The following is a 26,376-nucleotide window of genomic DNA, read 5'->3' as shown; positions in this document are numbered from 1 at the left end:
GATAAAGGACCAGGACAGCATCCTACACTTCATCAAGATAGACTGTGTCGTGGTACGCAGCTGAGGACCCCTTGGGGGTCTGGTGCGAGAATACAGCTCAGGCCGACGCCGCAGGAAACGGCCGGGTACTCACCAATCTCCGCAGCACAAGTGGTGGGGGTGGCAGGGTGGCAGCGGCAGTGGCGGCTACGCAAAGGAAGGAAAAAAGCAAGGCAGGCAGTCGCAGGTCCTCGGTATATGTTCCCGACAACACCCAGCCCCAGAAGCCAAGTGAGCAGAATTTCCTATCCGAGTCCACGGCACCAATGAAAGATAAATGGTGGGCCGGAGAGATGGCTCAGAGGTTAAGAGCACTGGCTGCTCTTCCAGAGGTCCTGAGTTCAATTCCCAGCAACCACATGGTGGCTCACAACCATCTGTAATGAGATCTAGAGCCCTCTTCTGGCCTGCAGTCATACATGCTGTATACATAATAAATAAATAAATATTTTTTAAAAAAAGAAAGATAAACGGCACTGGTGGCCATGCTGTTGCAGCGTGCAGCACTGATTACTGGCGGAAAAGTCACCAGCCACAGCCCACAACTACCTAGTTACAGAGAGCTTTATTAGGAGGGAAAAGTGGGGGAAGGGGACCAGGCCTGGTGAGAGAGAAAGATGGTGGGATGGGGGGAAAGGGGAGCAGAGCAGAGAGAGAGAGAGAGAGAGAGCGTGGGGGTCTGCATCTGGCTTTTTAAGGTGCGTACATAGTCGTCAGCGGCCCCTGATGACGTAAGACCCCGAGCTGCGCATGTACAGGAGTGAGGGCAGGATCCTAACAGTGTGCACATATGTACATGTCTACAATACATGCGGAACCCAGAGGACAATCAGGGGCCCTTTCTTAGCTACCATCTACTTCTATTATAGATTTTTCACTCACCTAGAGAAGCTGGCAAGCCTCTGAGCTCTAGGACTCTGCTTATCTTCACTGCCCAGTGCTAAAATCACAAGCAGGAAGCCTAGCATATTCACCTGGGCTCTGGAGATTGAGCTCAGGCCCTTGTGCTTGGATGACATCAGCACTTAACCAAGTATTTCCCCTGCACCCCTTTTTTGGAGTATTCTTGGAGACAAGGTCTTATTACATAAGCCTAGGTCACCTGGAACTCACTGTGTAAACCAGTGTTATCTAACGGTTTTCTCTGAGGTGGAAACATTCCAGGGACTCTCTTTAAACCGAAAGATAAACAACTCAAAATAGCTTCAGGAAGTCCCTGAAACTGGCCAGATTCACTAGCCCCCTTCCTGCCAGGGTAAGTAATAAAAGCTGAGAGTCTGCTTCAAACTACTAAGAAGACTCTCAGATAAACTGAGCTGCAAAGAAGACTCTGAGACTAGACCAGCTGCCTGGAAGAAGCAGAGATCAGATATGCTGCTGGGAGGAAGTTTAGACCAACTGAGGCGCCTGGAAAGGACACCTTCCAAGCTATTGAGCTGCCTGTAGGCTGTGTAGTGTGCTCCAGGTTCCCAGTTTGCACGAACTGTTGTCACCTGTGTTCAGTGGGCTTTGGTGAGGCAGCTGAGTTGTTTCTGCCTCTGTAAGTAACCCCTCACCCATATTCCTCTAAGTAACCTCAATAAAACTCATTGGATCACCAAGTTTGACTTTGGTGGCATTTGTTATTGGATCTGTCGTGGGATTCCTCTCTGGGCTGAGAATCAATGTGTGTTGAGTCTCCTCGGGAAAAGTTTTGTGAGACAACTAAGTTCTGAGATCACAGGCATGTGCCACCATGCCCAGTTTATCTCAGTGCTAGGGATTCAACCCAGGGTTTCAAGCATGTTAGGAAAGCACTCTGCCAACTGAGTGCCTGCCTCCCTAGTGCCCATTTGTCTGTTTCTGACAGCAGCCAGAATGACCCTTCAAATGTTGAGTCATAGCTTATCAACCTTCTCTTCAGAACCCTCCAACGGCTTCTCACTTAATTTGATGCCCCTGTAAAATCTGAAACCACCACCACCACCCTCTCACCCTGCCCCACATTTTACCACTAATCCTGTCCATCTTACGACATCCAGTCCCAGGGTCTCTCTATTGTCTCCCAACTACTCTACAAAACATGCTGCATCTTATGGCTTGTGTGTGTGCTGGTTTATGCTTGGGATCCTCTCCTCTGAAACATCATTTGACTTACTCTTCCTTTGCCCAAAGCCTGGTCGTCCTTACTGACAACTGTTGTGCCTTAGCGTCTCCCAGCTCTCTGGTGTCTTTATCTCATCAACATAGCCCTCTGAGACAGCAGACCATCTAGTTCTTTATTGTTTGTTTCCCTCCAATTGACTGTGAACACGGAGGAAGCAGACCTACCAAGAACACCTTGCCTGCCCGCAGCCGGGAGCAGAGATAAAGATAACCAAGGAGTTATTCCTGCCCTTGAGGAACCCACACTCTGGTGAGTCATGCAGCCTAACAAGTAATTAGAGTGGAAATGCTTATTTCCACGCCAGAGGCTGAAGCTCTAGAGGCAGGGGCTGTTTGGGGCGGCAGTTACTGATCTCTGCGGCCTGAGTAGTAGTTAAAACCGTGAGATCACCAGAAGAGAATGTCAGAAATGACAGACACTCAGAGACACTGGTGTCTAAGAGTGAAAGACAGAGAAATGGGTCTGGGAAGAACCACCTAGAAGATGGAGAAGAGCCAGCTGGGCAGGGCCACCCATGACCAAGCGACTAGATGGCCTTTGGGGAATTGTTGTTTTCTTTGTTTTGAGACTGGGTCAGGGAGCCCACCCAGGCTGGCCTAGAACTTTGTGTTTCCTCGGCTTTCCTCAAACTTTTGACCCTCCTGCTTCAGTAAGTATCCTGAGTATTAGGATTAGAGGCATATACCATCCACTTAGCTGAATAGTCTTTATAAAACCTACCAACTGTGCTGAGGAAAGGTCAGCACAAAAGCTATTGCCTAGTGTGTACAAGGCCCTGGCACTTCACAACAAACAAACCCCAAAACTCTACCAAAAAATAAAAATCAAACAGTCCTAACATCCTCTATGACAGTTATTACTGTAAACACGTAATATAGATCCATATATTAATCCTCTTGAAAACCTAGGATTAGATACTAGGATGACCTGGTTTACTGATTCACCTTCCCAAGTGTACACATCCACTAAGAAATAAAGATGTCTGAGCCAGTCATGGTGGCTTCTGTAATCCTAGCTCTTAGAGGCTGAGGCAGAAGGATCTTGAGTTTGAAGGCAGCCTGGACTACATAGCGAGACCCTGTCTCAGAGAGAAAAAAAAATAAAACCAAACAGATCTGAACTCAAGCAATTTTAGTTCTTATCCTTTTTCTTTTAAGATCCCCCCTCCCCGCCCCCCAGCTGAGGACCAAACCCAGGGCCTTGTGCTTGCTAGGCAAGTGCTCTACCACTGAGCTAAATCCCCAAACCCAAGATTTTTTTTTAAATGATGTGTATGTGTTCATGTCTATATGTGGGCATGTGCAAGTGTGTGCAGATTCCCTTGGAGGACAGAGGCATTGAGCTCCCCAAAGCTGAAGTTACAAGGCCATTGAGAGTGGGTGCTGGGGCCTGAACAGTGGCTCTTCTGCAGGATGCCCTTCAACTTCTGAGCCATCTCTCCAGCATTACTCAGAACCACTATGTTACGATGCCATCTCTCTCTGCTTTTTTCTTTTACTAGACACCTGTTCAGGGTCATGTCCGGTTGCAGCCTCTGGGTACAGCAGCTGGAAGCACAGACCCTCCATTCATGGAGTTGGATCCTTGTGAAGGACACTGACAGTGAAGTAAGAAAATCTAGACAGGTGAGAAGTGTTAAGATACAGCTCATGAAGGCCCTTCAAGGTGCCCCACAGCGAGTGGGCCCTTCAAGGTGCCAGGTCTGACAACCTGAATTTGATCCCTGGGACCCACATGATGGAAGGAGGAAACTGACTCCTGCAAGTTGTCCTCTGAGCTCTGCACAAGTGCCCCCAATTAAATACATAAATTTTAAAATGTAATCAAAAAAGGTTTAAAGTAAGCAAATCCAGTAAGTGCTGCAGGAGAGTCTGGGGAAATAGCTCTGTTTGTTAGTAGAGTGTTTACATAGCATGTCTGAGGCCCTGGGTTGGACCCCCAGCACTGACTAAAACCAGGGTTGGCGTTGCTCCCCTGTAAGGAAGAGATAGATGGGAGACATACTTAGGAGAAAGAGATATCCCAAACTTTGTGGTAGGCAGGGAGAGACCTTCAAGAGGAAGAGGATGGAGAGGAAGAAGACCTAAGACAAGGGGAATCAAATTCCGGGAGGCCTGCCTTCTAGAAAGAAGACAGTGGGGGAGGCAGAAGGATCAGGAAGTTCAAGGTCATCCTCCAAAACAGTGAGTCAGAGGCTAGCCTGGGCTATATAAGCCTCAGTCAGAAAGAGGAAGGTGGGGTGACTGGAGAGACAGATAAGCAGTTAAGAACGCTGGCCGCTTGCTCTTCCAGAGGACTGGGTTTGATTCCCAGCACCCGAATGCTGCCTCACAACCATCTGTAACTCCAGCTCCAGGGGACCAGTGCCCCCTTCTGGCCTGAGTGGGTAGCAGGCAAACGCTTATGCAGAGACATACATTCAGGCAAAACACCTATATACATAGCAATTCCTTGTAAAGAGGCATGGGGATGTAGTTCAGTGGTAGAGCTTACCTAACACAAGAGGCCTGATCAGTCTCTAGCACTGTAAAAGGAAGGGGGTGAGGAGTAGTATATGGTATCCTGAATGATAATGGTGGCTTCTGAGGAGGGACAGGAGCAGAGATATGAAGGAAGTGCGAGTCAGCCAAGAGGCTGTAGCGGAAGAACACGGGCAGAGGGAACAGCAAGTGCAAAAGCCTTAAGGTCTAAGTGTGCTGGCCATTCCAGGAACTACAAGAAGGTCAAGGCAGTAGCAACCGAAGACAGCGTGAGCTCAGGAGAGGCAGAAGATAAGGTCAGGGAGATAAGGGCTTCTGGGACTTGCATGAAATTAGGGACCAAGTGTGTGTACTATATTCACGTCAGTTTAGAAGCTATGTATGCCCAGCACTCCAGAGGCAAAAGCAGGTAGATCTCTATGACTTAGAGGCCAGCCTGGTCTATATTGAGAGACGATATCTCAAGAAAACTTTTTTTAAAAGTATATTTCCATATAGACATATATGCTTGCATATTTACATGTGCACATATATGAGAGGGACAGCAAGCATATATAGACTTTCTAATTTTATGCTCTGTAGATGAAGTTCTAAATGGTTTTAGTAAATAAGAAACACAGAGCCAAATACAGAGTTAAAGCCTAAGAGATCAGAGCACTAGCGAAGCCCAAGACTCCCTTTAGCTTACCAGTCGCTGCCATCTCTGCCCCTGAGAGAGAGAGCTTCTTCCTGCGTCCTGTCTTTTTATTGCCTTTCTGTCCTGCCTTCTCATCGGCTCTACAATGCTCTTTAATGATATTTTAAAATTTTACCTTGTAGTTGGGCAGTGGTGGCACACACCTTTAATCTCAGCACTTGGGAGGCAGAAGCAGGTGGATCTCTGTGAGTTTGAAGCCAGCCTGATCTACAAAGCGAGTTCCAAGACAGCCTGGACTGTTACACAAAGAAACCCTGTCTCAACAAACCTAAACAGCCGGGCGGTGGTGACACATACCTGTAATCCCAGCACTCGGGAGGCAGAGGCAGATGGATCTCTGTGAGTTCGAGGCCAGCCTGGTCTACAGAGCTAGTCCAGGACAGGCTCCAAAAGCTACAGAGAAACCCTGTCTCGGAAAAACCAAATAAATAAATAAATAAATAAATAAATAAATAAATAAATAAATAAACAAACAAACAAACAAACAAACTCTAGGGCTGTGGATGGAGCTCAGTTGGTAGAGTGCTTGCCTGTTACACAGGAGGCCCTGGGTTCCCTCACCCATACACTAGGCATGGTAGTGTATTCTTACAATCCCAGCACTGGAGAGGTGGCAGTGGGATGATCAGGAGTTTAGTGTCAACCTCACTTACAAGGAGTGTTCGAGGCCACGCTGGGCTATATGAGACCTTGTCTCAAAAACAGATGCAGAAACCTCTTAACCATGGGTTAGGGGCTCCAGCTAAAGTCCCTTTCTTTCCTGTTACAGGTGTGCCTCCTGAAAAGATGCCTCCCCTTGCTTCTCCCTGCCTTCTTAACCAAAAGTCTGTCTTGGGCTTTGACGTTCCCCTACAGCTCCTCCTACAGACACCATCCATGTCTGCCCCAGAAGACAGTGGTTGCTTGTGTCTGTCGTCATGGAGCAATGGCCGAGGGTCGGACTCCACAATGAACCCTTGTCAACCCCTTTGCTTCTTCCTTATTCTTATTCCATTAAAAAGTCTTTATTTTATGTGTGTGAGTGTTTTTCCTGGATGTATATATGTGTACCATGTGAATGCCTGGAACCTGAGGATGTCAGAAGTACCTGATCCTCTAGAACTGAGAAACCTTTGTGAGCTACCATGTGAACTAGAAATCCTAATGAGGGTCCTCTGTGAGAGCAACAAATGCTCTTAACCTCTCAGCCATTTTTCCAGCCTCTTATTATTATATTATATTTTATTTTTTTAAAAGTAACAAACACTCTTTTTTTTAAATCATTTATTATGTATACATTGTTCTGACTGCACACCAGAAGAGGGAGCCAGATCTCAGTACAGATGGTTGTGGGCCGCCGTATGGTTGCTGAGAATTGAACTCAGGACCTATGGAAGAACAGCCAGTGCTTTACTTAACCTCTGAGCCATCTCTCCAGCCCTTATTATTACAATGTGTGTGTGTGTGTGTGTGTGTGTGTGTGTGTGTGTGTGTGTGTGTGTGTGTAGAGGTCACAGGATAGCTTGGGGGAGCTGATTCTCTTTGTCAACTATGTGGGTCCTGGGGATTGAACTTGGGGAATCAGGCTTGGCGGCAAGCACTTCTACCTGATGAGCCATCTCCCTTGCCCTAGCCCCAACCCCATCTTTTGACCTGGTACCTTCAGAGTTTCTCAGTTCCTGCAGTTTCCTCTAGCCTTCTATACTTCATGGGGCCATTGCTTTCTCTGTCTCCTGTGACTGGATAGTTTGGCTTAACTTATGCAACAGACCTAACCTGTGCCCATCAGAAGTCACTATGACTACAACTTAGAGACATCTGGAAAGAGAGAGAAAGAAAACCCCAATACAGAACTCCCATGGAGTTTTTACAAGGTAAAGCAGTCATAAGCAAATGATAGCTACTCATCATTTTTCTCTCCAGGCAGTGGTGGCTCATGCCTTTCATCCCAGCACTCAGGAAGCAGAGGCAGGCAGATATATGGGTTTGAGGCCAGCCTGGTCTACAGAGAGAGTTCCAGGACAGCCAAGGCTACACAGAGAAACTCTGTCTCGAAAAACCAATATATATATAACATGTATTTTGAACTGGTATAATTTCAAATGGAGATAGTTTGATTGATTCCAGATTAAATGTAAAACTGCAACAAAAATACAGCCAGACGCACAGGCAAATGCCAGCATCCTCTGACAAAGCCATCTCTTGGACCCACAGGACAGTTTGCTTCCAAGCCTGGCTACCTGAGTTCAGCCCCCGGAAGCCATGTGGTGGAAGGAGGAGATGGACCCCTGCAGGTTATTCTATGACTCCCGAGCACACACGGTATGGCATGCACAAACCATACACATACATAAACAAGTACATACATGTTTAAAAACACCTAAATAAATAGACAAATACAAATTTAAAGCCCTTTAGAGTGAATCCCCAAATCTAACAGTGTAGCTGGGAATTTATTTAGAAAACATTAATTGGGCTTATATAGATTGACACAGCAGATACAAGTGTGACTAATCCACAGTCTCTGTCTTCAGAAACCTCTCCTCCCCCCCCCCCCCCCAATTAGCTAGACCTTGACTTTGAGCAAACTTACACCAAGTCTTTGGCAGAAAGCCAGCTGCTATCTTTACTAGATTCAATAAAACCCTTTCAGTCATAAATATAACTATGCCCAATTCTTCTCAAGTTCAGAAATGAAAACTCAATGGACATAGGCACTGCAACTACTTTTTAAATAATTTTTTATTTTTATTTTATTTGCATTGGTGTTTTGCCTGCATGTATGTCTGTGTGAGGGTGTCAGATCTTGGAGCTATAGACAGTTGTTAGTTGCCATGTGGGTACTGGGAATTTAACCTGGGTCTGTCTGGAAGAGCAGTCAGTGCCCTTAACTGCTGAGCCATCTCTCCAGCCTCCAACTCATGCTTTTTATTTTAAGCTCAGGAGGCTATCCTTGAACTCAATGTGCAGACCAGACTGGCTTTACACTCTCCACCCACTGCCTCTACTTCCCTAGTACCTGGAGTACAGGTGTACATCACAAGCCCACCTAAAATAAAGGTGCCTTTACTGAAGAGTCATAGATTTGGCCCTTTCTTTCCAAAAGAAAGCAATATCCAAAGATTCTGAACAGTTCTATGTTCTGTGGTGATTCTGAGGGGGAAATTTAATTGACTCAGCTTCTTGTCTTAGTTCAAAGACCTCTGGGACTTCTGTATTAATGCACTATATCTATTATGTCTATTTGGAGAAAGGAAATTGAGAGAGCTGTCTTCACCAATGGTAAAGAAAATCCGGGTGAAGCCCTTGGAAGGCTGAAGCAGAAGGATTAGGAGTTCAAGGTCATGCTAAGGCTATGTAGCAAGTTTAAAATCAGCCTGGGTTATGTGAAACCCTGTCTCAAAACAAAAAGATAAAAGAAATCTGGGTAGGTTCTATCCTTAGCATTAACAAACAAACCAAAAAACAAAAACAAAAACAAAAAAAACACCAATTTTTGTGTGTGTTGTTTCTATTTGAATGAGAAAGAAGATGCTTAGAATACATCATAGCAATCTTGTGAAGTTGCTGTTAATATTCTAAGTTTTGCAAATGAGGAAACAGGCATAGTATGGCTAGGTACCTGGCTCAAGGTGTATAACTAAAAGTATTGGATCTGCAAATCAAGCCTAGCTTTGTAACTCTGAGCTCATGTTAGTCCCACCATGATACTGCTTTTGCAGTGAGGAGTTCTCAGAGTAGAAAAAGAGAGAGCCAACACCTAGGAGTCTCTTTGAAAAATAATTTAGGTTTATTCATTTTATATTATGTGTGTTTGCTTGCATATATGTATGCATATCATGTGCATGCCTCTGTCCATGGAGGTTAGAAGAGGGCTTTGGACCCCCCGGAACTGGAGTTAGGATGGTTGTGATCCATCATGTGGATGCTGAGAATTGAGCCCAGGTCCTCTGCAAAAGCAGCAAGTGCTCTTAACTTTTGAGCCAATCTCTCCAGCTTCTAGAGGTCTCTTTAAAGCCAGAGTAATTTATGAGTTCACAGAAATGGGCAAAATTTGGAGTTTCCTTCCTGAAAGGTTCCTTCTCTAATTTGGAAAAAGATGTAAAATATGTGCATTTTTATTAGGTTGGCAAAGATCAAGAAGGTTAAGAAAAAACTTTCAGAAGGGTTATAGAGAGAGGCCCTCTTCAATAATGTTGATGGGAAAATGAATTACTAGAACAACCTTTACTGGCTGGGGACAATTTGGTAATATGTATCAAAATCATAAATGTACATAGTTTGGGCTCAGCAATTCCACTTCCAGGACTTCATACTAAAGATATATTATACAACTGCAAGGTGGTGTGTGTTCAAGGTTGTGCATTGTGTTATTGTGAGAAACTGAATACACTGGCTAGGCATGGTGGGTCATCCCTATAATCTTAGCATTCAACTGAGGCAAGAGGATTGCCTCAAGTTTGAGGTTAGCCTGGGCTACAGACTGAGTTCCAGGAGAGCCTGAGCTACAGAGTAAAACACTGTTTTTGTTTTTAAATAAGATGGCTTAGTGGTTAAGAGCACTGGCTGCTCCTACAGAGGACCCAAGTTCGATTCCCAGCACCCACATGGCTGCTCACAACCATCTATCTGTAACTCGTCTAAGGGGAGTCCCATCCCTTCTTCTGGACTCCACAGGCACTGCATGCAGGTGGACACGCCTAGACATACATGCACCCACACACATGAAGGAAGAGAAGGAGGAGGGCACTGGGTGGATTGAAAGTAATGTAAGTCCACCAATAGATATCTGGTTAAATTCAACTGTGTGTTTCTCAAACATCCCCAAGAGTGATAAGAACAATTTCCCAGTTTTATTAAGTGAAACCATTGAGATTCGGGAATGGAGTTGATGGTCTTACATTTATGGAAAAAGTTCTCTATGGATTTGCTTTTTTAGGTGCAGGTCAGTTTTGGAAGGACATTCACAAAAGGGTGACATTTGCTGCCACTAAGAGTAAGATAGGACCGAGGGCTACTTGGCAGCTCAGGACCAGTGCAGTGGGATTTGAAATTTCATTAACATTCAACCACAGGACATGGTGGCACATGCCTGTAATTCCAGGACTCAGAGATAGAAGCAGGGGGATCTTTGTAAGTTTGAGGCTAGGATGGTTGACATAGCTGGGGTCTAGGTTAGTTAGACTAAAGAAGGGGGGGGGGTTAGGGGCCTGGAGAGGTGGCTCAGCAGTTAAGAGGACAAGCTGCTCTTGCAGAGGACTGAGGTGACAACTGCTTGTCACTCCAGTTCCAGGGGTTCCAATGTCCTCTCTTGACCTCTGTGGGCAACTCTTACTGTGCATACAAATAAGTAGGCATATAAACAAACAAACAAAATAGTATTTTTTAAAAAATAGGTGATGGGGATGAAGATAGAGTGCTTGCTGCCTAGCACTCACAAAAGCCCTGGGTTTAATCCCAATCACCACACTGAAACAGGCATGGGGGGGGTACACCTGTATTCCAAGCACTAGGAGGTAAAAAGTTCAGTGTCATCCTTGGCTACATAGTAAGTTCAAGATCCGTCTCAAATAGAGATGAGGCCATGTCTCAAAACTAAATATCAAAAAACATTAACCATATGACTATATAAGGTATTCAAGGGAAATGAGTCAAAATTTAATACCAAAAATAAAGCACATGCAGTTTCAGGTAACATGAGAGAGAAAAGCAGAAAATAGTCTCTCTGTGTTTCCTCTCTCTCTCTCTCTCTCTCTCTCTCTCTCTCTCTCTCTGTGTGTGTGTGTGTGTGTGTGTGTGTGTGTGTTGGTGCTCAGGATCAAACCCAGGGCTTTTCCAAATACTAGGTAACTCCTCTACCATTGAATGTCTTTCTGCTATCCACAGCAGTTTCTGGATACTGGTGTTAGACTTCACTGAGTTGCAGACCTATTACTATGTATGTGGCCTAGGACATTACTCTAAGACTCAGTTTACCTACCTGTAAAATAAGGATTGTCTTCTATGATTAGTAAGAACTGAACACACATCAAGCATTTGGGCTCATAGGAAGTACTCAATAAAAGCTATTTGTAATCACGATTTCCCCTCTAAATCATCCAGTCACAAACCAAATTCTGATCTAGCTGAGCTCTCTTTGCACTAATTTGAGAGACCAACCCGATAATTTCTCAAGGAGTTCTCCCCCACTTCCCAGGCTCGTGTCTTCACAACGCGCAAAGACATTCTCCGTTCCTGTTGCTGCCGCCCACCCTGCAGACCTCCCACCTGTGCTAAATGGAGTGAGTGTGCTTGTAGGGAGGGGGTTACTCAGAATCCAGCGCGTTTGTTTTCTCAAAGGTGGAGGGCGGGAAGAAATTCTGTTGACACAGTTATATAAAGCCTGTCACTCAGTCCCCTGCCTACTACCTCTGTAGGCCGTTGTGCATATTAAAGAAGGGGGGCGGCAAATACAAAAGAAAAATAAGCGAGAGAGAGAGAAAGAGGGAACAAATCAGGATGCTTGAGAGAATCCACGTGGTCGCCAATCTGTAACTGATCACAGCAGCTATACTGAAGCAAAGCCCCCAGAGCCTAACGCTAAATATATTGCAATAGAGAAATCATCCACAATGGGGTGTGTTATGTTCTAAGCAGAGTCTTGGGGTTGCTTTTTAATAGCCTCTCGCTGCTCCCACCCTCTCTGCACCTAGTAAGGCACGAGAAGCAACAACGGAATCTGGTTGTGCGCGCGTTGTGTGAATGTGCGTTTTGCAAACCATCTGGGCTCCATCCTGCGCGGTTGGAACGACGATCGATCCCGGACGAGTTTGGGGAGTTGGGGCTTGACTATGTCTCCTCCCTTTCTCGGTGCCCCCCACCCCCATCCCATTCGTTCGTCAGGCACAGACGTCTTTCCGTAGGAAGGACGTAGGTTTTTCAGCACCAGGAGGCCGTGGACCTCTGGAGGCGTGCAGTACAACCTCCAGTAGGCTAGAGCTGGTTTCTACCTGCCTTTCTACGACCCTCGCTGTCCTTCCTAAATCGGCTGCCCGAGGCTGTCCTAGTCCGAGCTGCGCCCAGTACGGGTGCGGGAGATCTGGAAGGCTGCGTGACCTTCCAGCGAACTCCACCTCGGCTGGAGGGTGGGGGGAGATGGAGTCTGCTCTGGGTCTGCAGGCAATGTATCGATCCCCCAGCCTCAGCTAACGCATAGTCTTCGGGCAGCAATCCCTCCTTCCCTGCTCCTTGGCTTTTCCATCCCCGAAGGCTTCTAACCCCTGGCTGGAGGCGCCCTCTCCTATTTCCCGCAATAAAGTAAACCCCGTGGATATTCACACACCGTTTCCCCCTCCCGCCGCTACCCCATCCCTCTTCCCTCTCCCTCCTGCTAGGCTTGCTAACCCTGCTCCCAGAGCTCGCCGGCGGCGGGCCCCTTCCACCCTGTGTATCATAATGCCCAATGCCCCCCCCCCCCCCCCGTCATGAGAAATGTGCTGGCGAGCCCCCTCCCTCCGCGTGCATACATTAGGGTCTGCTTTGCATGCAGCGGCAGGCTGGTAGCGGAGGAAGAAGGGGCGGGGCGCCTTTGCCCGCCTCTTCCCTCCAGGCCCCGTCCGTTAGCCACCCAGTTTCAGCTCCGTTGTAACGCCAGGTCGTTCGCGCAGCGCACGCCGTGGCTCCAACGCCCGGGCTGGGAAAACACACCCCAACTCGGCAGAAGGGCACGAAAGCCAGAAGCTCCTCGCCTCCCTCCAGCGCACAGCGGGGCGAGGAGGTGGCGGAAGCCCGCCACTCGGTCGTGTGCATTTTGGAGAGAGCTCCAAGCATGAAGATGGGAGGGGCTCCTCCTTTATTGGATTTTATTTTTTAAAGCGCGTTCACCGAGGGCCTTGCCATTTTGCATAGAATCAATTGGGCGACGCTTCGGTTTTGCATGGAGTACAATGGGGCTTTCTGGAATCTAGAAGCGTTCCATGAGGGCTAAGCCCGCTGCTCTCCAAGGCGGAGGAGAAGGCTCGCTCCTCCCGGGACCCAGCAGCCGCGCCGCACTGGAAGCGGCTCTCCTGGGCCGCTCGAGTCCCTGCGCGTCCCGGGAACGTGTGTAATCGGCCTCTCGGCTCTCCCGGCTGCTGGCCACCCGCTCCCTCCGCCTCCATCCTCCCGCCGCCCTCGCCCCCTCCCCCTCTCCCCGGAACCCGCCTCCGCTCCGGGCTCCAGGGCTTCCTTCCCCCCCTCATCTTCCCTGGCGCTGCCGCTCCCGGAGGGCGGGGCATGCACTTATCCAGGTTGCGGGGCGGGAGGAGCCGGGCCCGGGGCTCGGCATAGAGCGGCGGCCGCCGGGCGGCGGAGGCGGAGGCCAGAGGCCACTATGCAGATTGCAGGGCAGGCGTGTGCCACCCGGCGCTCGGCATAGAGGGCCGCGGGGTGCGGGCGGCCAGGCGGCGCCAGGCGGGTTAGGCAGGTTCCGGGGCCCGCCGCTCCCCCCCCCTCCGCCTCCCCGCCCCCCTGTGTTGTCGCCTCTCCCTCTCGCTGCTTCACTTACGGGGCGAACATGGCGCACAGCTGTCGGTGGCGCTTCCCCGCCCGACCCGGGACCACCGGGGGCGGTGGCGGCGGGGGGCGCCGGGGCCTAGGGGGCGCCCCGCGGCAACGCGTCCCGGCCTTGCTGCTTCCCCCCGGGCCCCCGGCCGGCGGTGGCGGCCCCGGGGCGCCCCCCTCCCCCCCGGCGGTGGCGGCGGCGGCGGGAAGCAGCGGGGCTGGGGTTCCAGGGGGAGCGGCCGCCGCCTCAGCAGCCTCTTCGTCGTCTGCCTCGTCTTCGTCTTCGTCATCGTCCTCAGCCTCCTCAGGGCCGGCCCTGCTCCGGGTGGGCCCGGGCTTCGACGCGGCGCTGCAGGTCTCGGCCGCCATCGGCACCAACCTGCGCCGGTTCCGGGCAGTGTTTGGGGAGAGCGGCGGGGGAGGCGGCAGCGGAGAGGTAAGGGGGCGAGGAACCCCCAGGTCCGGGGTCTCGACCCTCTGCGGAGCCCCTCCCCTCCCCCATCCAGGTTTGAGGAGCATCCCAATTCTGGAAACATCCTGGGGTCCCTAACCCGGGGCAAATGGCCCTCCCATTTTGGGACCCCCTTAGGGGATGCAGACCCCCAGGGCGCCCTTACCGGGGCTTCAGACCCTCCTGGCGGAGGGCGTTTACCCCCCACCCCGCCTTCTTCCCCTGGACCCTTCCCCAAATCCCTTGGCACAGACCCCCTTGCGGGGGTTTCCCATCCCGGGACTGAACCCCTCCTCCCTTTCACAGATTACCTCATCCGAGCCAGATTCCTCCCTCCCTCTGCCAGAGACCTGATCCCGCCACATCTCCGCCTCCCTTCCTGGGCAGATGTGTTACTCCTAGGGCAGTCTTCCCCTTGGACATCTCTCGGGTGGTGGCTTCATCTAGGGCCACGTTCTTCTCCTGCTCCGTGGGAAACCCAGGTCCCTTCCTGCACCTTGCTTTAGGGAAAACCCTGACCAACCCTCCCTCCATCTCCAGCCAGGTCTTCACCTTGCCAGCCACTCCCCCTTCTCTCACCTCGACTCCCAGCCCACTCCCACCTCCTGCACACCGGGCCTCCTCGTCCCGCCCTACCCCACGGGAAACCTTTCCTCTCTAGCTACCTGCCTGTCCTCCTTCTCCCGCGAAGATAACAGTGCTGTCCTCTGCACTAGTCTCGTTCCCCATCTTCCAGGGCTGCGGTTCCTAGGCTGCTGGTGTCAGGGATAGACCTCCAACTCCACCCCCTTCCCTCCTTTAGATGAAGGACCATCGGTGTGTTAAGAGGGAAAAAGGCCCAGTGTTCCCCTACTCTTGGAGCAGGGCTACTTAACAGCGTTCTCCTTGAGAGGAGCAGGCTTTCCCTCCAGCTCTAGAGAAAGGGGGCCCCCCGTGTTTGTGGGGGGACTTGGGCAGCATCCTCCCAAGGGAAGCAGCTGCTCTCTTACCCCACCCACTGCGCCTGAGAGCTTGCAGCCTCTGGTCCTGGCTCCCTCCCTCCCGCCCTTCTCTCTCTCTCTCTCTCTCTCTCTCTCTCTCTCTCTCTCTCATCATTATATTATTGATCCACCTTTTCCTAGACCAATCCCGGGGCTTGGAAGGGGTCGAGGAAAGCCGGGTTGGGTTGAGAGCAGATAAATAAGGGACAGCTTTACGTTAGTGTGGTGGCGGTGGTGGTTGCTTTGGGTTGGGAAAAAGGATTCTGGACCAAAGTTAGTCTTTAGGAGGAGGTTAGGTTGTCTGCGATTCCTATTGGGAGACTCAAGGTGGGTGAAGGGTCAGTGCTTTGCCCCTTCCCAATTAGTAAACGGTTGAGAGCCCGGGGATGCTTTGATTAACGTTATTCAGCCTCATTCAGCAAAAAGGAAAGTTGCCCTGGGAAGGGAAGTTGAGTTCAGGTTCAGTCAGTGGCGTCGCGCATTTGTTTTGCATTGGATGCAGAAAGGGCAGTTTGAATCGCAGGGGAGGGGGGAGAATGGGATGGGGGATGCTGGGGGAGGAAGAGCAGCTGCCAGGGGCTGAAGTGAAGGGGGGTAGGGGTTTGCTGCTCTGGAGTGCTGTTGATTGAAACAGAAAGGGAAAGATAGCAACCAGCCGTTTCCTGCGTGCTCTGCCGTTGGGGCACACAAAATATCCTGGGCAAACCCCTTGTGGCCCGCTATGCCCTGCACCCCTTTAGATTTAGCAAAGGCCTTGGGAAGACAGGGAGGGAGGAGATGCCAGAAAGCCCAGTCCCTCCTTTCAGGGAGCTGGCCTCTTTTTTTTTTTTTTTTTTTTTAAGTTGTTAGTCTCCCAGCCTCCTTTTAAAGATTGTTTCTAGGCAGCCGCCTCAGGAGACTGACAACAGCCTTCTGACAGAGCAAGGAGGACATGATGGGGGCGTGTTCCTTGCTGTGTAGTTAGCTAGCTAGCTGCTGCAGCATCCTCTCCGCCTGGCCCTCTCTGCTCTGTCCCACCTCCTTTTCCCAGCCTTCAGAAGGCTGCTGCAGTGAGCAAGGTTGTTTGAGAGTGTTTTATTGGTTGCTGTAGACTTTTTTTTTTAAGGCCCCTTCTGTATTTTTTAAGCTAACAACACAGATCCCATGTAGTTGGAGAACCAAAGGCCTCATACATGACAAAAAGACTGAACCGTTCAGGTTCCTTGCATGGAGTTGGTGCTTAAATGTGAGTTGATTTTGCTTTTTTAAAAGATACAGCAGAAAAAAAAAAGTCTTATGTTGACATATCATTTACCTGCGTGTTTTCAGAATTGAGACTTGACTGGTTATGTGTAGACTTCTATTCCCGAGTATATTTGAGTGTAAAAAGGAAGTCTCTATTAGGAGAAATTGGTCTGCTTTACGGGGATCCCTGAAGCAGCAGCATTTTGTTGTTCGGCATGCTTATGCATTTTGTATCGAAGGACCGTGTGCCCAGGGTCTAAATGTTCTGATCACACATTCAAAAGCAGTGTTTTAGGTCAACAGCCTCCAATTATAACTGTTCAAGAGACTGGTTAGAAAGAGAGAGACACGTGGATTCAGGGACCTAAGGTCTGGGCATCAGAATATTTCATCTGTTGGTCTTTGACAAACTACCTGTGACGTTTTAATCAGGTGCTGACAGTTTCTTACCTGTCAGTATTACGGTTGTGAGCAAGCTCTTTATTTTGTTGTGTTAAGCTTGTCGAGGGATTTCAGTTACTATGAATGAGATCAAGTATAATGAGGAGGAGGTTTCTCTTCAGAACTTGTGCCTGAATGGTAGTCACTTGTTTATTGTGAAGGGTGGTTTACTCCGGGCATTAAATTCCAGTGCTATTATTTTTTTTTCCCTAAACTGGGTTTGAGTGAGCTATTGGTAAGCTTTCTGTCTGGTAGTTTTGAGTCCTTGTAGCACGGGCGGATGGGGTTTGTTGTCATGGTTAGCCAGAGTGACAGCCTCTTCTGGCCTGGTGGCTTTCAGCATAGAAACCAAGCATTTGGTGACATGGTCTTAGACATCAGTGATAGAGTTCCACAGGTCTTCCTCCAGGCTGACATAATTACATTATCCTAAACGTTGCTTCTTAGAACTTATCCATGCTTCTTAGGAGGTCTTGCCTGGACTCTGGAATGGTTGTATGACCCAGAACAGTTCTAACCTCTTTAAATTGTGGTTTGCTTTAAGGGAATAATGACTTGGGGTTGCTCATCATCAAAGCTAAATTCTTCTAAAGCTAGTTGACAGAACTTCCCGATTCCCCCTGTAGGAATCCTGTTGTTACTCACAGGAGACCCGTCCTTCATTGCCATTGGCTCCTTGCTCTCCTTGGATTGAAATCTCTCTGGTAACAAGTGCATAGGAGTTCCTTGGGATTACGTTCTGTTATAATGAGGTGATTTTTCAAAATGCGTAGATGTTTGGGCGTTCTGTGTGAGTTAGGAGGTGGAAGCGAAGCTTTACTGTCTCTGTCGGACGCCACAGAGGTCCGTGTCTGTGCTGTTTTCCCACGCACGTCATAGTGTTGGCGGCTGGCTCCGGTGATACTCCAATTGCTGTTTGCTGTCTAAATAAGCACAGCAAAGCAGCATCTTCTGTTGACTAGAGTTTGCAGTAATTTGACACAAATTTCAGAAATATTTTAGCAGCCAGCAGTCTTCATTGATTTCCTATGCCTCTCCTATCTCCTCTCAACACTTTAAAGTGGTGTTCTTGATCTCAACACCGCACACTTTATAATTATATGTAATATTAAAACTGAATTACAACATTGGTGCATATTTGTTTTCATCTGAAGTTTTAGTGAAGTCCCTGTGGCCTGAGGCAGGCTTTCAGGTTGGGCTTAGGAAAGACAGTAGTTCTCTAGTTGGAAGGCAGCTGGAGAGTGTCTGGGATTTTTTTTCCCTTTTAATTAAAAAAATAATAATAATGTTAACCAGGTGTGTGTACCCAAAGAGTTGTTGCAGCACAAGCTAAGCCTCAGCTTGGCAGAAGGTGAAAACAGCTGAGAGAACACAGTGGAGTGGACATCAGTGGGTGTGAGCTCTGTCTCACTCATCCTCTGTCACTGTCCCGTAGGACACAGTGAGCAGCAGTTCATAGTTTTTGCTTGTTTGTTTTTGAGACATGGTCTTATTATGTAGATCAGGCTGCTGGCCTTAAATTTGTGGAGATCTGCCATCTCCTGAGTGCTGGGATCAAAGGCATGTGCCACTGTGCCCAATTGGGCAATTCACTTTTAACCTTAAATTCCTGATATATAAATGAAGTTGTACTAAATAGCTCATAAACCTTTCTGTTACATTATTCTTATTCCTTTCTCTTCCTCCTCCTTTTCCTCCTCCTCCTCTTCATCATTGAGACAGGTCTTGCTGCGTAGCAGCTCCTCCTCCTCTTCTTCTTCTTCATTATCATCATCATCCTCATCATCATTGAGACACAGTCTTGCCATGTAGCCCTGGTTATACTGGAACTCCCTATGAAGACCAGGCTAGCCTTGGATTTATCAAGCCTCCTACCTTGGTGTCTCCCAAGTGTTGGGATTACAGACATGCACTACCACACCTAGACGAGAATTTCTTATTCTGAGTTTATTTATTTATTCATTTATTTAGTGAAACTCTTTGATGCCTTTCAATATCAGATTGTACATTTGCCCATTTAACTATTACTATTATTGGAGAAATTTCAACTTGGTGAGAAAGTTTTCATTGTTTGGAAAACATGAGGATTTTGCTGAAGTTATCAACAAAAATGGAGATGCTTTGAGATCTAGCTGTGTTACTTATGCTGACCTTGAACTTCTAGGCTCAAGCAGTTGTGCCTCAGCCTCCTGAGTTGCTGGGACTATGGACACATACCACTCTGCCTGATTTGAAGACCAAGTTTGAAATAAAGTGCTGAGTATCTGTAGAAACTCAGCATTACCCTCCCGTTTGGCTACCTTCACTGGTTTCATTGTTGTAACTTCCTTACCGAAAGGAAGCTACCTTCAGTCTGGATGATGTGTTTCCCTAGGTGCGAGAGCTCTTAAAACGAGGAGACAAATCCAGAGCATCACCTTCTCTGAGTGAAGCAGTTGTTAGAAGTCCTGAAATGAAGTGCTGAACATTAGGAACACAGTCTTCAGGACCTCTTCCGGGATGCACATCCCCTGTCCCCACATTTCCCTCCCAGTTGAGCATCTCAAGGCACATGCTCCTGGAGGAAATGATTCACAAAATAGTGAGATCCCTTCTGATTTGAAGTGAAGAGAAAAATGCTCCCATTTGGGTTTCGTTTCTCATCTCTGATCACCTTGGAACTGTCCTTCCAGGCAGGGAACAGCTGTGCAGCCTGTGCCCGCCAGTTGCTTCCCTTACTCGGTGGCTGGAGGGGGTGGCAGCGGGTACTTTTGCCTGCTTGGAGGCGTAGCAGACTGCAGCGCCTGCCTCTCTCTCTCTCTCTCTCTCTCTCTCTCTCTCTCTCTCTCTCTCTCTCGGAGACTCACTGTGTTTTAATTGCAGGTCTCCTAATTAAGATCTCTTTGTGCCTGCCCACATTCCTCCAGTGTTGGCACAGAACTTCAGCTCTTTTCTAGCACTTAGCTGAAGGCCTTCAATCGGGCCTTTTGTGAATATCTTGTCTCCATTCTTCTGCCAAGGTGGAGAGCCTGGTGGCCTGGGTTTTGAGGAAGGGGGAGCTTTGTGACTGTCACTGCACTGGTAGGAACCTTCTTGGGGATCTCTGCAATGGAACCTTACTTTGTTTACATGTCATTTTCTGGGATTAAGATAGGTGAAATTACTAATGAGTCTGCATGATGCACCTTCATTTCAACCAGATCCTTAACCCTCTAGGCACAGGTAGGAGACAGACACTAAAGGTCACTCTTAAAAAACACTTGCTCCGGGTTTATCAAGATTGGCTCATGAAATTTGAGGAATTAAGTTTTATCATGGATTAAATCACCGGCCTGTGATTTTTGTGGACTGTTAGGATACATGGTAAAATGAAATTATTGTTTGAACCCAAATTGTACCAGATTTTGGAACTGAGTGAATAAAGTAGCTTTGAGATTGGGATTGAAATTAGCTTTTTTTAAATGACATCTATTGTGCATGAGTGTGTGAGTCTGTGTGTGCAAGAGCCTGTGTGAACACACATGTATGGAAGGCAGCAGACAACTTGTGCAAGTTGTTTCTCTGCTTCCACCACGTGGGACCTAGAGATCAAATTGAGGTTGTCAGGTTTGTTAGCAAATGCCTTTACCTGCTGAGCCATCCCAAGGGCCCCTGAATTAACTTTTTTAAAATTAAAATTGTCTTACTAATTGTAGGTGTCAGTATTTCTTGAGGTCAGGAACTGGCTGCACTGAGCTTCTGGAATAGTTTCAGAATAAGCTAAAATAATTCTGTAAAAGGTAGCTTAGCTTTGGTTTCCACTATACTGGTGCTCAAAATGTAGCCCACCCTTTCATAGGTCTGCAGTGTAGCATGCTAGAGGAAATGGGGAGTCTTTGTGAAGAAGGATCTTAAATCCTTCACCTGGGCCCCGATGGTTTCATTGATCACATCACTGCAGGTAGGCAGACAAAGGACCATTTTGTTGTTGTTATTCTCCTTTCTTGGTGGTGAAGGTCTGAAAGGAGGAAGTACAGGATCTTTTATGGCATGCATTAAATAAGCTGCAGGCCTGTGCTCTTATACCTGAGTGGGTGGTTTTATGGCCTAATTCTCTAATTGCTGGCATTTATGACAATGTGGATGCTACTGGCCCTGTGGCTGAGGTAGATTATGCTGGGAATAGGGAGAGAAGAGGCCCCTTTTGTTAGCCTTTCCTTTTCTCCTTCAATAAGGTCTCTGAGAAAGCCCTGAGGAAATGCTCAGACACTAGAATGAGAGAATGACTTCCCATAAAATGGTCCTTTATGTTCTTAAAGGGATGGGTTGCTTTTCTTGACCTATCCAAAGAAATCCATACCACCACCACTGTTAAATATTTCAATGAGTTTTTTACCTTGTCAGGTTACACACCTCATGGGAAGCCAACCATGAGGCTGAAGCCATTACCTAAGGTTTGCTTTTAAAGACCTGACTTGCAATTGTAGACTTGTAGAGAATACAAGTTCCCTTGTGGAGTTAACACAAAGCTTCCTGGAGGCCAGGCTTGGTTTAACCTCTTAGATTCATAGTATACCACCCTAATAGGTTTTTGTCTAACAAAGATATCAATATAAGAGTTACTTGGCAGTTTTCTGCACAGTGCATGAAAATTCCCCTTCCTTGAAATGAGTAGTTATTTTTTCTATTTGACAAATACACTGGAGGGATTTCCCCAGATGTATTGCTTCGCAGTCTGTATGAGGTCCGGTGGGTGGGTGGGGTCTATTTCACTGGTGCTTATTTCGGTGTTGGGGTGTCTTCTGTATATTTCATCCATTTCTGTGCGTTTCTGGGTATGTGTGTTGTTGCAGTGTGTTGGTGACTTTTAGCACTGTGAACCTTTCTGACATCTCCCAGCCCAAGAGCGCTGATCCTCATTGCACGTGCGCTGCTGAAATAACATTGTCTGATCCTCATTTTTCTGCAGCCAAGTAATTGTGGCTCTTGGGCTTGATAGGAGAGTAACTTGAGTTGTGAGGAGTGGTTTTGGAGGAAATGTTTTCTTTCGTTGGGCTCACTTTTGAACTTGGTTCCAAAAACTAGAGAAAAGTTGATCATACATTCATAATAAATATCTCACTCCTAGAGCAATGAATATTGATAGGTGCCTGAAATTTAGCTTTTGTCCATTCATCAAAACAGACTAATTTTTAGATCAAACACAATACTGTCCCTAGATTATTGCCTTAATTATAAGCAGTAAAATCTTGTGGATAACATCTCTTTAAGCTTGGTTAATGAGGAAATCCTCTTGTAATCTCTCTGACTGGGAGTTTTTATTTGTGCATATATAAATGCCTTTACAAAGGGGATGGGGAATCTCATAGTCTAATCTGGAATAGAGTGAGATATATAGCACAGTGATTAGGAGCTGCCAAGGCTTGGCTCTGGATTTAGACTGCCTGGGTTCAAATCTTAATTTAGCCATGTATTAGCTGAGTGACCTTGCAGAGTTTTAACTCCTTCATGACTTAGTTTCTTCATTTGCAAATTGGGGGTAATCATGCTTCATAAGAGTATTGTGAGGCTTAATTGAGACCATGCATGCAAAGCACTTAGCACTTTGCTTAGCACATAGAAGCCCTAGTTATTATTAGAATGAGAAATTGAAAGGACACAAGAGCTATAACCTTTTCATCACACCTGGATTGTTTTATTACTTTGAGGTACTCGAGAGAGAGAGAGAGAGAGAGAGAGAGAGAGAGAGAGAGAGAGAGAGAGAGAGAGTGTGTGTGTGTGTGTGTGTGTGTGTGTGTGTGTGTGTGTGTTGAGTGCTATGGTTGACCCCAGCCCTGACACGACAAATGCTCTGTGTGTCCTGACTTTAGAATGTTACTGATTTTTGCTCTGGGTTTTAAGTTACCTGTCAGCTAAGTGGATCTAAACTGAAGGACAACTATCCATCTTGGTAACAGAAGGTATCATTGGTAGCCAAGGAAAACATAATCGGAGATAAAGACCCAGAGAGGGGAGAAGGAGTAGGGAAGGAAGGTTGGCTCCTGACTTGTGGAATGACAAGCCCAGGTAGCTGCATAGGAGTTCCTACCTTGGTCTTTATGACTAATAATATTCTTAATCTATTAATGGAATCACTTGGTGATCTTTTAACCAAAAACTCAGGGTTGTTTTTGTTTTTGTTGTTGTTGTTGCTGTTTTGCCTCCTAAGTTCAGATCCATCGGTTTGTAATTGGTTACTGTTTGATGTTTGCCCTCAAGTTTCAATTTGGACAGAATCAATGTTGATCTATAGCATCATTTGTCAACTTGTGGGAGTTGCAACCCCCTTGGGGGTGTTGAACGACCCTTCACAGGGGTCGCCTAAGACCACCAGAAAACACAGGACATTTACATCACAATTCATAACAGTAGCAAAATTACAGTTATGAAGTAGCAATGAAAATAATTTTATGGTTGGGGGTCCCCACAACATGAGGGACTGTATTAAAGGGTCACAGCATCAGGAAGGTGGAGAACCACTGTTCTAGAGAAATCAGTGTAGTGCAGGCAACAATTTAATTATAGAAGAGATGTTGAGTTGTAAGTTACAAGTTCTGGGGATGGGACCTTGTTATTGTTATTGAGAAATACCAATGACTTCATGTAGTAAAAAATGAATTAAAGTTAGAAAATAATTAGGAGAGAGAATAGCAAGCTTAAGAAAGGAAATGCAGGCCTGGAGATGGGATTCTGTGGGGAAGAGCACTGCCTGTGTTTGATTCCCAGCACCAGATGGCAACTCAGTCATCTGTAATACAGTTCCAGGGGATCCAGTGCCTTCTTCCAGCTTCTGTGAGCACCATGCACTGACATGGTACACAAACCTACATGTGGGAAAAACGTCATACTCAAAGTTTTAAAAAAAGAAAAAAATTAAATGTTTCTGCCCCATTAAGAAAAAAAAAAGGAAACATACAGTTCTGTAAGTACCTCTCTTTCTTTTTAAAAATGTTTTTATTTTGGGGGCTGGAGAGACGGCTCAGCAGTTAAGAGCGCTTATTGCTGTTGCAGAAGACATGGATTAGATTCCCAGCATCCACACGGTGCTTCACAACCATACATAACTCCAGTTCTAGGGGATCTGAAGCCCTCCTCTGACTTAACCAGCCACCAGACATGCACATGGTGTATATACATACATACAATGTACACACATACATTCAGGCAAAACATACATAAAGTAAATCTTAAAAATATTTTTATCTATGTGAGTGTTTGGCCTGAGTGTGTAAGTGCTCTTAACCACTGAACAATCTTTAATCTAGCCCTGCAGTACCACTCTTCAATGAGGACATGTTCGGGGTTAGTGAGGTGGCTCAGTGCATAAAAGGTGCTTGACACAGACCTTGATGACCTGAGTTTGACCCCTACAACCTACTTGGTGGAAGGAGAGAACCAACTTCTGCAAGTTGTCTCCTGACCTCCACACATACACTGTGTCACACACACACCTGCGCTTATGCACATAGACCATATACGCATACAAAATAAATAGACCCAAACTTTAAAAAAAAAAGAAAGAAATGCCTACTAAAGCACGACATGCCGTCTTTTACAGGTCCAGGCAGTAGTCTCCTTGAGTCCTATGGGTAGGAGGTGGCAGAGCTGAGATGCCAACCCTAACGTGTTCACTCTCGGTGTCTGCATTGTGGTACAGTCCTCCTCTTCCCATCCCAGCCACTGGTGTCTGAGCTGTATCCACGACGCTGTTGCAGCGTCTCGTGAGTCGGTCTCGCTAAGTCCATCACTGAGGACCATTATGGCGCTCCTAACCGGCCACCTCCCTTTTCACCGCACACAGTGTGCCCAGTGCTTTCCTTAGGTAGAGCGGATTCTGTTGCTGTTTCCCTAAATCTCTTTGACTTCTCACAGGTAAATGATTTTCATTCTCAGCCCTTCATAGCTCACCCGGCCTGCATGTCTGCATTTGAACTTTATCTGCTAAGCACACTTTCTCACTTCTCTGCTCCATCTTCATTGGACAGGGCCACCATTGATGTGTTCTCTCTGGGCGTTATGCTCTGCCTCCGTGCCTTTGCAGAGCCTCTTTGCGTGAGCCTTTAGTTCACCTGCCCCTGGGTTATTCAATCTGTGCTCAGCTCTGGTCTCCCTGTCGCTGCTCTCCCATGGAACATTCACAGATACTTCTGTGAGTTGAAATTCTGTTTCTCCTTTTTAAAAATTTTGTTCCCAACCCTCAAAGAGCTTCCTTACTCCAGGCTTCCTTTCATCATGAATACCTGTCCATTCATCTGTCTGTGCCCCAATGGTTTATGGCTCCTTTAAGACGTGATTCCTAAGTGTAAAGTGGATCAGTGACTATTGAACTCTTAGGGACACTGCAAGGATTTATTATATTATGTTATAGTAAATTAGGAGAACTTGTGCACAACTTCATAATTTTGACTTGGTTTTAAAGAAAATAGTAAGCAGCCTGGGGAGATGGCTCTGTTGGTTAGAGTGCTTGCTGAACAAGCATGAAGACCTGAGTTTGGATGCTCAGCACTCATAAAAGCCAGGCATGATGCATGTGTCTGGAACTCCAGTACTAAGACACATGGAGACAGGTAGATTCTTAGAGCTCACTGACCAGCCAGCCTTGTCAAAGAATGTTTAGCTCTGGGTGCAGTGAGAGACCTCAAGGGGGGTAAAGCAGAGAGTGGCATCATCCCCTGGCCTGTGTACCAGCATACATAGCCCATCACTGGCTTTTTAATTGATAATTATTAATTACTTTTTGAGACAAGGTCTTGCTGTGTAGCCCTGGCTGGTCTGGAACGCCCTATGTAGACCAGGTTGACCTCAAACTCAGGGATCCACCTGACTCTGCCTTCTATACAGGACTTAGTTTAAAGGTACTCCCGGGTATGGGTTTGGAAGTGATGTTGGGGTATTCTGATTAGATGGCATTGTCATTTATATAGATGACATTTAGCACTGGTCAGCCCTTTACTTGAATGCTGTTTCCATTTCTAGGTTCCTCAGCTTAAAAAGGATGAGGAGACCTTGGAGATGGTTGTGAGGAGACTCGAAAGATGATAATGTGACTGGAAATCAGTAAGGTTGAGAGAATGAAGGGTTAAGAGATAACTACAATTGTTCACAAACCATGAATGGATTCATTATTAGGGATGGTAACCGTTTGTTCTCTAGCTCCATTGATACTGGAATACGAGAAAATAGGTTTAAACTGAACAGGGACAGTTGAAAAGAAGAACTTGTTGCTAATGGTGGTTGTCATGGTGATGGGAAAAGGTTACCAAAATAATGCCCTGTGGAGGCAGATTTGAAAAATCCAGTCTGTCTACATATGTATAAAGTGACCTCTCACTCCATCTTTCTGTGAATCAGTAAATACAGCCTTACTCAGCTCCTTGAGGACACGGATCATGGTTTATGTCTTTTACTATTCCTCAGGGGAC

The 26,376-nt window shown here is 47.1% G+C and overlaps 2 protein-coding genes across 5 annotated transcripts in view; one reads left to right on the top strand and one right to left on the bottom strand.

Moving 5' to 3' along the window:
- The window catches only part of LOC118587132 (N-acetylglucosaminyl-phosphatidylinositol biosynthetic protein-like), a 78,208-nt gene extending 63,746 nt beyond the window's left edge, over positions 1–14,462 (bottom strand). For all 3 annotated transcript variants that reach the window (XM_036192840.1, XM_036192843.1, XM_036192842.1), the window contains exon 1: positions 13,866–14,462. The gene's annotated coding sequence lies outside the window, so the exon portion shown is untranslated. The remainder of the gene's footprint in view (positions 1–13,865) is intronic.
- The window catches only part of Kmt2a (lysine methyltransferase 2A), an 81,298-nt gene continuing 68,726 nt past the window's right edge, over positions 13,805–26,376 (top strand). For both annotated transcript variants that reach the window (XM_036192836.1, XM_036192835.1), the window contains exon 1: positions 13,805–14,297. In XM_036192836.1, coding sequence (XP_036048729.1) covers positions 13,875–14,297 — 423 coding nt within the window. In that variant the 5' untranslated portion in view covers positions 13,805–13,874. The remainder of the gene's footprint in view (positions 14,298–26,376) is intronic.

This window comes from Onychomys torridus, chromosome 7, assembly GCF_903995425.1.
Source record: "Onychomys torridus chromosome 7, mOncTor1.1, whole genome shotgun sequence".
NCBI classification, from domain to species: domain Eukaryota; kingdom Metazoa; phylum Chordata; class Mammalia; order Rodentia; family Cricetidae; genus Onychomys; species Onychomys torridus.
The sequence above is the reverse complement of the archived record's forward strand: the minus strand, read 5'-3'. Positions and strand labels throughout refer to the sequence as shown.